Raw genomic sequence first — 15,795 nt, 5'->3', positions numbered from 1 at the left:
CCCCCCCCCCCCCCCCCCCCCCAAAAAAAAAAAAACACCCCACCTCGAGGAGGCGAAAAGGATAAGTAATAGCATGTACCTTTAATGTGTCCATTTCCAAGCTTGGGCAGCCCATGAACCTGAAACCTTGTCTTGATCACATCCAAAGGGCAAACAAATGTGGCAGCTATTGCTCCTACAAAGTAATTCCAACCACATAAAGAATAAGTGAATAATAAACAAAGCCAATCTCTTCAAAATATCAATAAATTATAAGTGATAAAGGATTCAAATCAGGAACGAGATACCAAAGAATTCAACGCACCAGCAGCGGCGCCGGCTCCAGCATTGCAGAGTAGGCCCTTAGTATTAGGAACATGAGAGTCTCCGGTCATTGCTGAAAGTAAAACACAGACGTTGAAAGGCTATAGTTTGTTGAGTCAAATTTAGGGATTCCTCTCTCGAGAGGGAGATCTCAGAGAACCAGCGTCGCATGGCCAGAAGGTATACCAGTGAATTCCTCTGAGAAGGAACCGAGAAAACTTGAGAGAAATTCGTTGCAGAGTTTAGGAAAACTAGAGTTTCGATAAGATCGAAGGGGAGAGAGAAATCGCCATTAAAATTTCATCATCTATATAGCAGAGGCGGGGAAGGGAAGACGAGGAGAAAGGTCGCCGTTTCTGACCGTCTCTGACCGTCTCTCTTCGTCTCAGTTGACGGGTTCGCTCGCCCAAAATTGGCTTCGGGATTTCGACCAAAAATATAAGGGCCTCGAGACCTGAATTCCGTTCTATCTTATTTATTTACTATTGTTGAGAATGATCTAATACATCGCGATGTAACTTCCTGTCTACCTCTGATGGGGTCACCCAACTCTTAACCCGTTGATTCCAAAAATTCATTCAATCAGGAACGTTTAACTAAGAAAGTGGACTCTACTCCATCCTAGACCGTAAGACTTAGGTTAGCCAGATTCCAGAGTATCCAATCAGTGTTCCGTTGATTCTTGCCAAGAGAAACGTATGGTTCCAGAAAACCAGAAAGATATATAGTTTTTTTTTTCTATTTTTTCTTTTTTTGAAGGGCCCACCGTGAGGTCATACGTTTAACCCAGAAAAAAAGTCACACGCTAGCGCTTTCTGAGAATTTCACTTTTTCATTGTTTTTTTTTGGTTGTTTATAGAAACGTATCAGATGATGTCAAGATTATAAACGTCAGATCGGCATCCGATCCAACTGACATGTTCATTGCGTTTACCATTTCATAGTGGAGTGTGACAACTTGGAAGTAATCCAGTGCCTTAAGGATACATCTACCCATTCTCTTATAAAGATCAAGCCTATCATTGAGGATATATCTTTCCTTTGTGCCCCTCTCATGGGTGTTTCATTTCATCATATTCCAGACAGTTAATAGTATAACTGATACCTTGGCTAAGAAAGGTTTGTCTATCCGGTTAAAGATAATTTGGCCTAACTCCACTCCTTTGCTTATCTAGCTCTGCGAAGCGGATACCTCGGCATGTAACCAGTTTCATTCTCAATAAATTTTTCTTTCACCAAAAACAAAAAACACGGCGCATGCCTACTCCTTCTTCCACCGCCTGGTGGAGAGAATCTCTGCATGTGCCCTTCTTTGGGCTTTTTTTTTAATAAATCCAAGATTTGTCTTGCTTTAAGAATATTTAAAAATAAAAAAGCTGAATAAAAGTGTTAATAACAAGAATAATAAAAAAATACCTCAAAATTAAGAAGTCATGAGTTGAACTTTTCTTGGCGTTTAATTACTCGAAAAAAAGAAAAAGATAAAAATTTCCCCTTTACCATTGAAAGGATTTAACCCATTAGATATAAAAGATTACTATATAAGTTTGATCAGCCTCACGAGATTATTGGTCAAAAACACAATGACAAATGGATTAGAAGAAACTTGATTTAAAACACACTTGTTACGAGTTCAAATGAAACTGAAAGTATTACAATCCATCAATATAAAGAATTTTTTATCTTGTTACAAAATAAAATAATTAGAGAGGAAAAGGAAGATTAAGTCATGAGTTGAAGAAGTTTGGAGGTGCATAGTCCAAATAGTTCTATTCCAACTTGCATAATGTTTTGATGTTTTATTTGCCTTAAAAATTTTTCATACGTTAGATTGGGGCCAAGTTTTTCTAAGGTGATATCATTCGTCATGTGTGCTTTAAATAATAACGTGATTTTCATGAGGGATTTTTGGGAAAAGTACTAAAGTCCATTAGATAATATCAATATTTGGTTTTGGAGAATTTTTGTCCCCAATTTTTTGGTTCTTATTATTTTTTAGACTAACGTTCGTCAGCATAAATTTTGTTGGTTCTCAAATTTAGGTGGGAAATTTTTACCAACCCAGTAACCTTGTCGGGTCGAGTTTTAAATGCTAAGTATTTTCCTAATTTCCATTTGTTGGGTCCTAATTTAACACTTAAAATGGTTTGTCGATGTGGGATAATGTCAAACATATCATCCCAACTCTAAGACTAATTTATTCAACATGTAAAAAACGATGATAAAGAATATATTGTGGGATCCACCTGTAGTATGGTGAAAACAACAAAGAAAAATAATCGATGGTAAGTCATTAAACTCCCTTATGTCATTCACATTTCATAATAAAATAAGAGAAAATTACTTGATTACCCACTTACGGGTTTTCCTTCACAAAATTACCCACCAAAAGTTTCAGTTAACAAAAATACCCAAAATTAGGTTTTTCTTTACAAAATTACTCACTTAAAATTTAAGTTAACAAAAATACCTAAAATTGAGTTTGGGTTTACAAAACTACCCACTCAAAGTTTCAGTAATAAAAAAAAAAACATAATTATATGTGAAAGATGAAGGCTCACTATTTTGGGTAGTTTTGTAAATTCAAACCTGATTTTAGGTATTTTTGTTAACTAAAACGTTGGGTGGATAATTTTGTAAACCCAAATCCAATTTTGGGTATTTTTGTTAATCAAAACTGTTTGTATGTAATTTTGTAAAATGAAACACAAAAGTGGGTAATCATGTAATTTTCCCATAAAATAATCATGATCTCTCCCTTCCTTGCAAAGTCCTATCGAAAACACAAAAATAGTAGAACTTTGTTGAAGGATGAAATTGAATAAATCAATTGGCACATCACTTGATAAAATCATTTAATTCCCTGCATGTTGTTTTCTTAGGTCCTGTTTGATAACTTTTCTGTTGTTTCTGTGTCTAGAAAAAATATAAGCGACTTTTCACGTTTTCAAAAAAAAAAATTTTGATTTTTTTATAATTGATAAACCTTTTTCTCGAAACATTGTTTGCAGACATAATGTCACTAAAAAACTTAATAATATCATCGGATGCCCAAGATGGAGAGTGTCCGATTGCCTCTTTTTAGGTTTAAATAATTGAGAGATCTATTGGGCACAACAACTTTTTTTTTTTTCTCAAATTTGTTTATAAAAATGAAGAAACAAGTCGGAATTGTTTCATCAAAATCGTTTGTAAATTTATAAATAGGCATAAATTTTAATTTATATTTATAAAAACGGGTGAAACGGAACAACTTTGCTTTTTAGCTTGTTTTTCGGTTTCTGATAATAAAAAAGTGTAAAAAATGCAAAAACGAAACATTGTCAAACGATGCCTTACTTTTTCCAACTCATCCAAATGAACAAATGAATTTTTTGAAATTTTTATTAAAAACAATTAACTCACCTTTTTTTTCTCAGTCCATTATTTTTTCTTCAAACAAACAAACCTTATGAAAATTAGTTTCTTCAAAGTTGGGTAATGGTCAATATATTAACATTTGGAATGATCATTGTTTCCCTCATATGCTTTATTTTTCTGTGTGTACTAGTGCCCCAATCCTCCTTTTTGACATTTAATGGACGGATTTGTAATAGGGTTGCAGATTCAATCATAAAAATTCCTTTTTCTCACAACCGATTAGGATTTTTGGAATCTGCCCCAATTATAAGTTTGGTAGCCTAGTCCTGACAACTAAGCTAACTTTCTCCTTCAAGTCACCCACCTTCCTGCTGAGTCATTTCCCAGTAAGTTAGTGTGGATTTTTCTTTACAGATATGACAAATCCACCCCAAAGTTTCATTTGTTTGTTTTGAAAACTTTTAAATGCTGGGTTTCTTTCTAAAGACAAGCTATCTTGTTTTATCAATATGAGCTATATTTGTGTTTTTAATTCTAATGAAATAGCATCTGATTGGCATTTATTTCTCTCTTGCCCTCTTATTAATAGAATATATAATAAATAAAAGGTGAATCAGGATTACAATAATTATATGAATAATGTGATTTAAAGAATGGCTTTTAATTGAGGAATGAATGAGGGGTTTCCAAATATAAAGAAATCAGGAAGAAAAAAATTCACCCACCTTCCTGCTGAGTCATTTCCCAATAAGTTGGTGTGGATTTTTTTTTTTACAGATATTACAAATCCACCCCAAAGTTTCATTTGTTTGTTTTGAAAACTTTCAAATGATGTGTTTCTTTCTAAGGACAAGCCATCTTGTGTTTTTAATTCTAACGAAATAAAATCTGATTGGAATTTGTTTCTCTCTTGCCCTCTTACTAATAGAACATATAAGTAGAAGATGTTTCTACCAAAAAAAAAAGAATCAGGATTACAATAATTATATTGACAACGTGATTTAAAGAATGGCTTTTAATCGAGGAATGAATTGGGCTTTCCAAATATAAAGATTCACTATTAATTTCCCTAATCCCTGCATTACGGTAGATTTGAGTTGAAAATAAAAAAATAAATAGAAGATGGATTCCTAAGAAAATAGATATCACATTTAAATCATTTGATTTTTCTTTTTATTCTTAATTTAAGGAATTTTGGGTAATAAGATAATGGACAATCAAAAGAAGGTTACAAATTCTAAATACATCTATATAAGTGTCATTTGGACAATTCCATGATAGTAAATATTTAGTTAGTAAAGTTTATAAACTCTTATTGGCAAAAGGTTTGGTCACTTAAATCTAGGCAACTATTCTGGTGATTTAGTTTATAGAAAACTATATAAAAATCTTTTAAATTATTTGGATTTTTTTTTTATTATTGATTTAAATAATTTTTTAGAATAAGACAATGAAGAATCAAAAGAAGTTTACAAATTCTAAATACATTTATATAATTGTCATTTGGACAAATCTATGATAGTCGGTGTTTAATTAGTAAAAATTATAAAGTCTTATTGGCTAAAGGGTTTGGTCACTTAAAAGGTGATGTGGCAAATACAACAAGTGGATGTATAGAAGATGGTCTAAATAGGTTACATATAAAAGTTTATACCGAAATTCAATCATGTACACCCCCGTGTAATGGTATATATGGGCGTCAATTTAGAATTGAAACAAAATGTAAGAACTGAAGTCAATCTCTTAAAATAAATCAAATCGAACAAAATAAAGGATTGATGTTAGTTTTAATTTTTTTTTTTTTAAATTAAGTAAAAAACCATTGATTTGGACCAAATAAAAAAAAAAGGATCAAATTAAATTGAGTACGAACGCATAAACGAATAAATAGAACCCAATAAAAAAAAATGTATTAAAACTAAATAAGCTGAATCAAAATATCAAAACCTTATAAGAACCGAAATGATCAAATACATGAAAAACGAATAAGAACTAAATTGAACCAAAGCCGAGCTAGTTTGATTTTATGGTTTTTATTTATTAAATATATTCAGTTTTCCAGTTGTACATTTTGCATCTTAAATTGAACTGATTGATACCTTAATGGCATACCCTTTCATGTATGTTTATGAACCCTCTCTCAACGGTCTATGCACATTTTAGGTAGTCTTAGATCTCTTCAATATTTTACTTAAAATTTGGAAAAGGGCAAGAGAGCTTGCCCATTCTTGTTCCTCACATCTAAATATAATTGAGTATAAAAATACCTAATTTATATAGGGCAACAAGATCTTTTCACACCCAATTATATTTAAGTTATAGAAACAAAGTTGACAAGGTAATTTTTCCTCTTGAAAAATTATATTTAGACTGAAACTTAACATGTGATAAAATAAACATAATAATTTATCAATCCAAAAAATTTTGATTGCATCCAACTTGCCATGTGGTAGATACTGATGAGTAGGTGGTTTCTTCAACCAAAAAACAATATGGAAATTAGGTATAATAAGTCCTTATTATTTCGGTGGTGGTAAGGACCATTGGACCTAGCAGATACCAGCTCAGAGCCTATAGAAAATAATTAATTCCGACAGCCAAATCGACTGCTTGGCTTTCGTTAAAAGGGAATCACATCCCGTGATTATTCTCTCTTTCTTTACAAAACAATTAAATTAACGGTACCTAATCAAAACATAGATTCCCTATTTCGGTTCAAACCTGGCCCGGACCAGACTGTCTCTATCCAAGATCGAGTTGGTATATGAAAGCCCGAGGTCAGTCCGGGCATGTGTGTCCTTGGTCGGTGTCAAATGTCAACATTCCCATTACTGTCACGTGTGAAAATTCAAATACTGTCCGTGTGGAGCACATCCAGCCGTCAAGGTGCACCGAGGAAGATGAACTCTTACTATACTGTAGATAAAAACCGAAATGATTTGGTTTGTTTTCAGTTTGGGACTATGAAAATTATTTGATTTTGATTTTGATTTATACATATTGTACTTATAAGGTATATAATTACACATACAGGGCTGGGTTAAGAACAAGACATCAGCCCAGGTCTGGCCCGGTTTAAGTACAGAGAGGAAAATCTAAACCCAAATTCATCCCGCAGACTTGGCAGGCCTTATTTTTTCCGGGGCAGAATCGGGTTAGGCTGGCCAAACTCGAACCCATATCAAATAGGAACCAACGAGGCAACGAGAGGATATAAAAGGAAGCACACAACCAGAGAGAGAGAGAGAGAGAGAGACAAGAACCGAGCCGCGAGGCGGCGGCCACCATATAAAGCCGACATCCATCTCCGTTCCCACCTCCATCTGTAGTTTTGGTTCGTTTCTCATCAGCTCAGAGAGACTCAGCCACTCAGGTACGTTTGTTGCAATTATATGAAACACAATACAAATACACTCAACAATCCCCTCAATAATTATTACTTTTAATTGAAAAAAAAAAAAAAAAAAGATAGCAGGTTGACATTAAAATTTCAAGTTTCCTTTAAAATTTCAAGTTTTCAACATCTTTTCTGAAAAACTTCTTCCCTTCCACCATCTTAAAGACTCCATTTTTTTTTCTAATAATTTAATTTAATTTTTTTTTTTTTTCTTCTTAAGAAGTAAGAACAGACAAGGGGTATGGATTGTGGAAGGGAAAGATTCATTATTTATTCTTGTTCCTTCTTATTTTTGAGATTTTGATTTTTCTTATTTCGCCTAATTGATATGGTCCAGGAACAAAGGGAAGATGACAGAATATCTTGAATTTTGTTTTCTGTAATTGAATTTAATCCCTAGTGTTTTCTTATTCAGAGATGGGAAGGGGAGGAAAATTAGTTCCTCGGCGGAGTGGAAAGAGAAGGGTTCGTTCTAAAGAAAAGGGTTCGGATGATTCAGATGAGGATTTTATCTTGGAAGAAGATGAAGGAAACGATACATCTTATAGTTCCGACTGCGTTTCTTCCTTTGCTGGAGAAGATTCGGAGGAAACTTTTGATTTTGAGGCTGTGAGTTGCGGGAGTCAAGAGGAGGAGGAGGAGGAGGAGGAGGAGAAAAGGGTTACTGGAATGAAATCCCGGTCGGTTCTTCGAGGTCAGAGGAAACCTAGCGTTAAACGTTCACACAAAAGAAGAAGAATTTCTGAAGATGATGAAGTTGACTACGGCTACGATGATGAGGAATTCTTGCCTGATGGGATCGATCGTGTAGATGGAAGGGGGAGGAGGGCTGTTAGATTAAATCCAGACAATAGTTCTTCTGGTTGTATTAAACGCTCGACGAAGAGAACCAGAGCGTTAGTCCATTACGATGAAAATGATGATGATGATGACCTCGTCGATGACGATGACGACGACGATGCCGAGTTCATTCCGGATGGGATTGATGTTGTGGATGATGAAGAGGATTTTCAGGTCAGGGAAAAAAGTAACACTAGAAAACGTTTAGTGCGGAAAAGGGTATCTCTGAAAGGCCAGAAAACGAAAAGGAAATCGAAGGCTGCAAATAAGCCATTGAGGAAGAAGGGGAGGAGAAACAAGAGGAAGCCAGTTTTGAGGAGGAAAGTTAACTCTGATGATGACTTCATAGCTAACAATAGGACGGTCAAGGAAAAGACTAAGAAGAAATCAGGGAGAAAAAAGAGGAGATCGGCCATTTGGTATTCGGATTCGGACGTTGTATCTTCTGGATCTTCGGATTATGAGTACACCATCTCTGAGGAAGAGAGGGAGGTATTGAAAGAAGCCAGCATATTTTGTGGGAATTTGACAACTTGCTTGAGGAGTTCATCTTTGTCGAAGCAATCGTATGTTCATGAAACTTCAAACCATCAGCAAAAGAGAAGCCCCGGACGAAAGGGGAAAGTGAAGGTCGAAGATTTACGGATCGATGTAGGGAAGCAAGTCTGTGGGATCTGCTTGTCTGAAGAAGGAAAGGGGACAATCCGGGGAACATTAAACTGTTGCAATCATTACTTTTGCTTCGCTTGCATATTAGAGTGGTCAAAGGTGGAATCTCGTTGCCCACTGTGCAAACAGAGATTTACCACCATTAGTAAACCTGCAAGTTCCAACTTGGGAATTGATCTAAGGAGTGTGATCATACGGGTCGCGAAACGTGATCAGGTTTCTTATTTTCTTCCCTTTAAACTTAGTTACCTGTGTGCACAAAAATAGAATTTTTGTTAATTTCTGTTTAAAGCCCATGCTCTCTCTCTCTCTCTCTCTCTCTCTCTCTCTTGTGTGATACCATACTCTTCTATTCTTTTAATTTAGTCTGTTATCTTGTATTTTCCAATTTGATGTGGGGATGTTATTTGCAGGTCTATCGGCCAACTGAAGAAGAAATAAGAGGTTATTTTGATCCATATGAAAATGTTGTTTGCATCGAATGTCATCAAGGTGGAGACGATTATCTTATGTTACTTTGTGATATCTGTGATTCCCCTGCACATACCTATTGTGTTGGTCTAGGACGGGAAGTACCTGAAGGTAATTGGTACTGTGAAGGTTGCAGGGCAGCTGATCCTGGGTCTTCAAATTCACTAGTACAAGATCCTGTGTGCAATTCGACAACTGTAACTGGAAACTTATCCGCTGGACTCTGTACTGGGGGAATCAACGTAGAATTTTCTAATGAGACTTGCCGAAATTCAGTGTCTGCACAAGGTCCTTCTTCTGTTTCCCCAGGAATTGGGGTTGTCCCATCTCCTAGACATGCTTTAGGGGGAGATTTTCAGGTTACATCCCCAGGGACTGGAGCAGGGGCATCAACTCTGTCAGGAAGACGGCGAATACGCCTTCGGATACACAACCTTCTTTCTAGCAATAGGATGAATGAAGGAGCTGAAATGGCCAGCAGAGATGATGGGGCTTCACATGTTAATTTAGGAAGTGAATTTGGCAACTCTGAACTTGGGCTAGGTGGTGAAACTGATCAAACAACACACCAAAATGCACCAATATCAGAAAGTGCAAGGTCATGTTTTGCAGTTGGTGGGTGTATGTCAAAGGACAGCAATCCTTGTGCAGTGCAAGAGGAGGATGCCTTTGATGCAAGTTTTAGGCATTCGAGTAGACATACCAATGGAGGCCCTAATACTGCCACTTTAAGTGGTTCTGCTCGGGGAGCATTATGTGCTGAGCATGCTGAAATCAATGCAGCATCAGGTCTTTGGCAACTTCACCAGTGCACTGGTGCTAATATTTCTCATGTCACATATCCCGATGAGGCTCATTTTCATACAGCAAAAGTTGCAGAGGAACAGAACGGGGCAAAACAACAATTACAAACTATTGTGAGACACCATTTGAAGCGGTTGTCCCAACACACAGAAATAGGTATGTGTATAGTTGTGGTATTGTTGTTTTCAACTTCATATGTTCATTTTGATCTGGAATTAGTTATATGCACGGATAAGAACAGGCTTATGAACCACACTATCAATGTGCGTTAGAGGTTCCAGTACTGGGATCTTGCAATCCATGGTTCTGGAGCTTGCTATGTATGCCACAGAATAGAAATCTAAAATCGTGGAATTCAAGTAATTGTAATCTGTGAGCTGTTAAAATTTTGAGTTGCCCACTTGCTATCAAACTGATGCTTGAGGAGACGAGCATTCCTATTTTATTACACCAAAAAGTTGAAAGACACTGCTGTTTTTTTTATTGGAATGAATTCATACATCATACATATGTGGTTACACTTCAATGTATTAACAACACATTTTTTTGAGTAAAAATATTTTTGAACCCAATCATCTGGGGAAATCTGTAGATTTTAATTAGTTTTGTTATGTTAGCATGAAAATGGAATGGAACTTTTATTCTGTGTCTACAAGCAAACAATTGCAGTCAAGAAATGGGTAACATGAAAATTTTCAGTTCTTTCAAATCTTCATTCGGTTCACTGTTGAAATTTTCAGTTCATACACTGAAATTTTGATTTATTTTCTTGTTTTAGAAAATGTATAAAATCCATCTTACATCGGTCATAGTAGATCTCCCTTTGTGCATTTCATATTTAGGATTATGTGCTTGACCGTCTTTTTCAGAGGCGCCAATTGGCTATGAAGTTCAGTTAACATATATAGGATGGAAGATGACAGAATTTCCTGTAGTGTAAAGATTCCGATCATCAGTTTTCTCTCTCAGGCCACATGGGTTTCTGCCTATTGTTGTGAACAGGGTTTGGTATGAGATTTTGCAGAAAAGAACTAACTGTTTCTTCCTTTTCCTTTTTAATGTAGATCGTGGGGCTTTCAAGGACATTGCCAGGAATTCTACCCACACCATTTTAGCTGCTTGTGGGCTTGATCACAATAGGAGCATGGCTATCCCGGTGCAACCACCATCTAGATGTCCCCATGTTGAGAGACAAAGTGAGCCAATGAATCAGATGGAGAATTGTTGTTCGGCTTGCTTCAACTCCTTTGTCAGTGATGTGGTTAGGAGGATCATGAACACAAGGTTGCAATCTTAAGCTTTCAACTGGTGATCTGTGCCAAGAATACTTCTCTCTGTTTTGTTCTGATCTGCCCGGGATTGCATTCGTTTATTGTTATCATTATTCATTTTCCCCCCATTTTGAGGCATAAAGATAGAGATGAGCCATGGGAGTCTCAACACACAGGCATTTGGTTGGGATTTGATCAGTTTAAATTGTATTCAGTAGTTACTAACTCAATTTTTTTTTTTTTTAAAACTGTTGAAGCAGAGAAACCTACTCATTTTTTAATAAATCAAAAGAAACTCGAAGAGAAATTATACGGTAAAAACAATGTCTTTATCTTGTTTCTTACAGGTCCGGCCTCTTCCATGTTTCTCCACAAGCTAGTGATGGTTTGAGTTTTGACTAATACTTATGGGCTCTGTTTGTGCAATGCCTAGGTACCATAATTTCGCAATAGTCCTGGATTGGTTCCATTGGATATTCATTAGTACCATATATCTCCCCCACAAAGACTGATATTGATACTGATACTGATCGGCCAGTATTGGTCGGTATCAGATGTTTTTGCCCTCGAAGGTACTGATATTATATCATAGTTTGACCATTTTACCCTCTGTTTGCACTGTATCATCCATCAAATATCGACCAGGTCGATTCCTAAAACCCTGTCTGTGTGGGATATATTGGTTTGGAAGCCCATCACTAGGGGCTTTTTAGGATTGAGTATTGTGTGTCACCACCTCGCACCTATCCTACACATTCTATCAAGGTTGTCATTGCGAAGCTATAGTCAAGGTGTATGGGTCATATCATTTAGCCGTAGGTTAATGTACCTGCATCTTCACGGAGAATTCAATTTCATCGGGTCCATGTTGGAGACAACAAGGCATGCTGAATCCAACCTACGGTACAAACAGGCGTGCATTTTAAGACATGGGAAAACCCACTTGCCCCTATGCATTGGTTTGATTTCATCTACATACCTGAACTTTTGTCTCCTTAGTTTTACAAGAAAATTAAAAGAGAAAAAATCTTGAAAACAACTTGCGCAAATATCTATCATTTGGTAGATCGGGTGAGACTCAAAATTTGTGAAGAGAAAAATATCCCTTCGGGTCTTTGATTACATAACTAACTTCAGTCCAAAAGTATTTGTTGAAGAGGCAAAATAGAGCTTTGAGAATTTAAGGGACTACCGATTGCCAAAGTTGCAAACACCACATAAGCTGCTGCATCTTAGCAAATAACAAAAGCTCCATATGATCTCTCCAACGAGTTGACCTCAATGAAGTGAATCAATATGAAATTAAGAAAGCAAGCAACAGGGTAAGTCAATCGTTAGGAATTATGGTTTAAGGGGCATATTATATTGTTTTTTGGGAATTCGACCAAAATTGGTTCATAATAGGCTAGGTTCGGGCAGAGCCCTGGAAATTTTGTCATTCTGTCAATAGAGACCGTTTCAAAACGGCTGTTTTGTTTTGAATAAGCCGATTCACTGATTCAGTTTTTCTAAAACCCTGGTTGGGGTAGGAGTTGTTTGGCTTTAGTATTTCAGAAAAGGGCGGATAAATCAAAGAAGTTTACAATCTTATTCGGGAAAAGCATATCCTCACTTAGTCCCTTAGCTAGTTACATCTTACCTCTGCTTTACCAGAAGCTTCTCAATCTCCTCTTATGTTACGCTTATCTGGGTCGTCGCCATCAATCCTCCCAAACGCGAAGGTACGTTCTATTTCTATTCATTCTCTTACCTTCGAAGAACCAAAGGCTTAAATGTTTGGTTTGTTCTCTGGGTTGCCTATCTTGAGCCAACAAAATGAAAACCCTGTCTCGGTTCTTCGTGTCCCAAGCATCAGTCCTTCGTCTGTTGAACAGATTGAAGGCTTTGGCCTTAAAAGAATGGTTTTTTTTTTTTGGGTATGTGGGGTTCCCTGTTTAGTGAATTTGCAACCTTCTTTCTCAAAAAATAAAATAAGTAAAATAATAATAAATTTGCAACCTTTATTTTTATTTTTTATTTTTTATTTTTTTTTTGGGGGGGGGGTGGACAGTTGTACCACTCTTTGATAATTTATGGTAATAATTCAAAGTTAAAAACATTTTATCAATCTAACAAGGCCACCTGAGGAGCAGTTTATGCTTTTCTTTTGGACGTTTTAGAATTGAGACTATGTTAACTTACATGCTTGAAATGGTAAGAGTGAATGTGTCTGAAATCTCAAAGCAACTTATGATTGATTTGTTATGTGGATTTAAAAACATGGAAATGAGATGAGGCAGGCCATTGCAGATACTAGTGGTGCATAAGCCTTGCTGCCAAATGAGCTTGAAGTAAGACACTTGTGGTGATGATTTACACTACAACGTCATTAATTAAGTTACTAACAGAATCCTGTGTACTGACTGAGAACACTTGAAGTTGACTTGCATTGGCTACTAGAGCTTATTTCGTTAAAGCTTTTGCTTAACCTCTAATTTGCTTCGAGAATGGATAATGACTTTAACTAATTTTTATCCTCTCCAGTTTTTGAATAATGGTCGTCCGGGGCCAACCCAGCAATGAAAGGTTGAGAACTAACTGGACACCAGAAATGGACCATTACTACATTGATCTTATGCTAGAGCAAGTCCAGATGGGGAATAGGATTGATGGTCATTGTTCAACGCAAAACTCAGATTTCAATATGAAAAGAATGTACTCAAGAACCGGCACAAAACATTGAGGAATCTGTATAGAACTATAAGGAATCTTCTTGAGCAGACTGGGTTCAGCTGGGATGAAACAAGGCAAATGGTGATGGCTGATAACCATGTTTGGGATGACTATATCAAGGTGCAATGCTTGCTAGTCCAAATCTTCTTAGTTCTGTATAACATTGTTGATTGCCAGTAGCTCACATTCAACCCTTGCCTTGTTGAGCTATTATTGTCAAGGATTATATCATCATCAGAATGTTTATCTGTTCCTTCTGTTCCCCCAGTGGTTGTTTTACTATACAGCACACACAAATCACTATAGTATGGCACTGTTTTCATCCTTAAATTCTCTGGCTTCTCCTATTGAATGTGATGACCTGGTTGACAATCTGCTGGAATTGTCACAAATCGGTGGGAATACAGATATAACTGATCAAAAGAACAAGGATCCCATTTCAATGTCATCAATCACCTGGCGAAGAAGCACCTGCAAGGACACTATTAATGATATCCCGGAGATCACTACTGCAACTACATCTGTTGCAAATGAGAAGGAACAGAACATCAACTGTGTCTCAACAGAAAACGTGGTTGAAGCACTTCAGCCTGTACCAGATTTTTCAGACCCCACTGTTAGTAATCGTTCAAGGACTTATTGGCAACCACCAATGGACCGTTATCTCATTGACCTTATGTTGGACCAAGTACGTAAAGGAAACCAGATTGATGGTCTGTTCCGCAAACACGCATGGGTGGATATGATTGCAAACTTTGACGCAAAGTTTGGCTTTAAATATGACATTGAGGTCCTGAAAAACCGATACAAATCATTGAGGAGGCAATACACTGTTTTAAGGAGTCTCCTTGATCATAATGGTTTTGTCTGGGATGAAACAAGAAAATGGTGACAGCTGATGACTTTGTTTGGCAGGATTATATCAAGGTGTATTTCTTATTCATTCAATTCTTTTTAATCTACATGGAACATTGCTTTTACAGAAAACCTATATGACACATGCCGGCACACCCTTATGTACGACAATATATGACTCGACCTGTGCCTACTATAACGATCTGTGCATGATGTGTAGAGATTTAACTGTTTATGGAGGAAACAACTATTCTGGTAATGACATGGGTAGAATCCCTAAAATGGAGATTAGCAAAGAGTCTAGAAATCTTCAGTCTCCAGCTCTATCTGTTGCATTGAGAGATCTAGTTGACAATTTGCAGGATTTATCTTCCCATTTGTGTGGGGATATAGATGCATCCGACCAAAGGAACAGATGTAGTTTTGGAGCATCATCAACCTCACAACATTCTAAAAAAGTGCGAAGGAGCAATTGTGAGGGTATGGTGGAAGCTCTTCGTGAGATGGCAACTGCAGTTACGTCGTTGGTAGATAAGGACAGAGAACAATAACTGCAACTCTGTTTCAATAGAGAATGTCATTGAAGCAGTTCAGGCTGTGCCAGACTTGGATGAAGAACTCTTATTGGATGCTTGTGATTTTTTGGAAGATGAAAAAAAGGCCAAGACATTTTTGGCCCTAGATGTCAAATTAAGAAAGAGGTGGATGGTGAGGAAACTTCGTCCATAGTCTCCCAGTAAGTGTCAAAAATTTTGGTCAGTTTCTCCTCTTTAGATGATTAATAAGCATTGTGTCAACATTGTATGGATACTCTGTGGTTATTAGTTTGACCCACTTGTAAACTATATAAAACAATTTGATTTATTGGGAACTATCTAATCTCTTAAACCGTTTATGTTGCTGTACCTATTCTGTTTTCATCTTTGTGATCCCTAGGACTGTAATTCATATTGATTGCTAGAAGTTAACAATGCTTTCAAGTTGCAACTTCCTTACTGTTTATAAACTACAGGGACATCGGTACTGATGTGGTTGCAATGACAAAGTCCCATCAATCATCATCCATAGCTATTTTTAGTTATAATTTCATCTAAAGTTGTGCACTCATCAAAT

The 15,795-nt window shown here is 36.5% G+C and overlaps 2 protein-coding genes and 1 pseudogene across 3 annotated transcripts in view; 2 read left to right on the top strand and 1 right to left on the bottom strand.

The window, feature by feature from the left end:
• The window catches only part of LOC122075587 (nicotinamide adenine dinucleotide transporter 1, chloroplastic-like), a 10,694-nt gene extending 9,924 nt beyond the window's left edge, over positions 1 to 770 (bottom strand). For both annotated transcript variants that reach the window (XM_042640699.1, XM_042640778.1), the window contains exons 1-2: positions 305 to 770; positions 80 to 175 (exon numbers count right to left, since the gene is read on the bottom strand). In XM_042640699.1, the coding sequence (XP_042496633.1) occupies positions 80 to 175; positions 305 to 374 (166 nt within the window). In that variant the 5' untranslated portion in view covers positions 375 to 770. The remainder of the gene's footprint in view (positions 1 to 79; positions 176 to 304) is intronic.
• Positions 771 to 6,905: 6,135 nt separating this feature from the next.
• LOC122083002 lies at positions 6,906 to 11,459 on the top strand. Its single transcript, XM_042650722.1, has 4 exons — positions 6,906 to 7,036; positions 7,476 to 8,785; positions 8,983 to 10,000; positions 10,909 to 11,459. Exons 2-4 carry the CDS (start codon positions 7,478 to 7,480, stop codon positions 11,139 to 11,141), a joined length of 2,559 nt encoding a protein of 852 aa, XP_042506656.1. The 5' UTR covers positions 6,906 to 7,036; positions 7,476 to 7,477; the 3' UTR covers positions 11,142 to 11,459.
• Positions 11,460 to 12,195: 736 nt separating this feature from the next.
• LOC122094309 lies at positions 12,196 to 15,587 on the top strand (annotated as a pseudogene).
• Positions 15,588 to 15,795: the final 208 nt, after the last annotated feature.

The sequence above is a fragment of the Macadamia integrifolia genome, chromosome 1 (assembly GCF_013358625.1).
Source record: "Macadamia integrifolia cultivar HAES 741 chromosome 1, SCU_Mint_v3, whole genome shotgun sequence".
NCBI lineage: Eukaryota > Viridiplantae > Streptophyta > Magnoliopsida > Proteales > Proteaceae > Macadamia > Macadamia integrifolia.
This window is presented reverse-complemented; position numbering and strand designations above follow the sequence as displayed.

Excerpts from the sequence above, each read along its gene's own strand:
- LOC122083002 (XM_042650722.1), top strand. The coding sequence starts at position 7,478 with ATGGGAAGGGGAGGAAAATTAGTTCCTCGGCGGAGTGGAAAGAGAAGG. Across the intron at positions 8,786-8,982 it reads GGGTCGCGAAACGTGATCAG|GTCTATCGGCCAACTGAAGA; the intron begins GTTTCTTATTTT and ends TGTTATTTGCAG. Across the intron at positions 10,001-10,908 it reads GTCCCAACACACAGAAATAG|ATCGTGGGGCTTTCAAGGAC; the intron begins GTATGTGTATAG and ends TTTTTAATGTAG.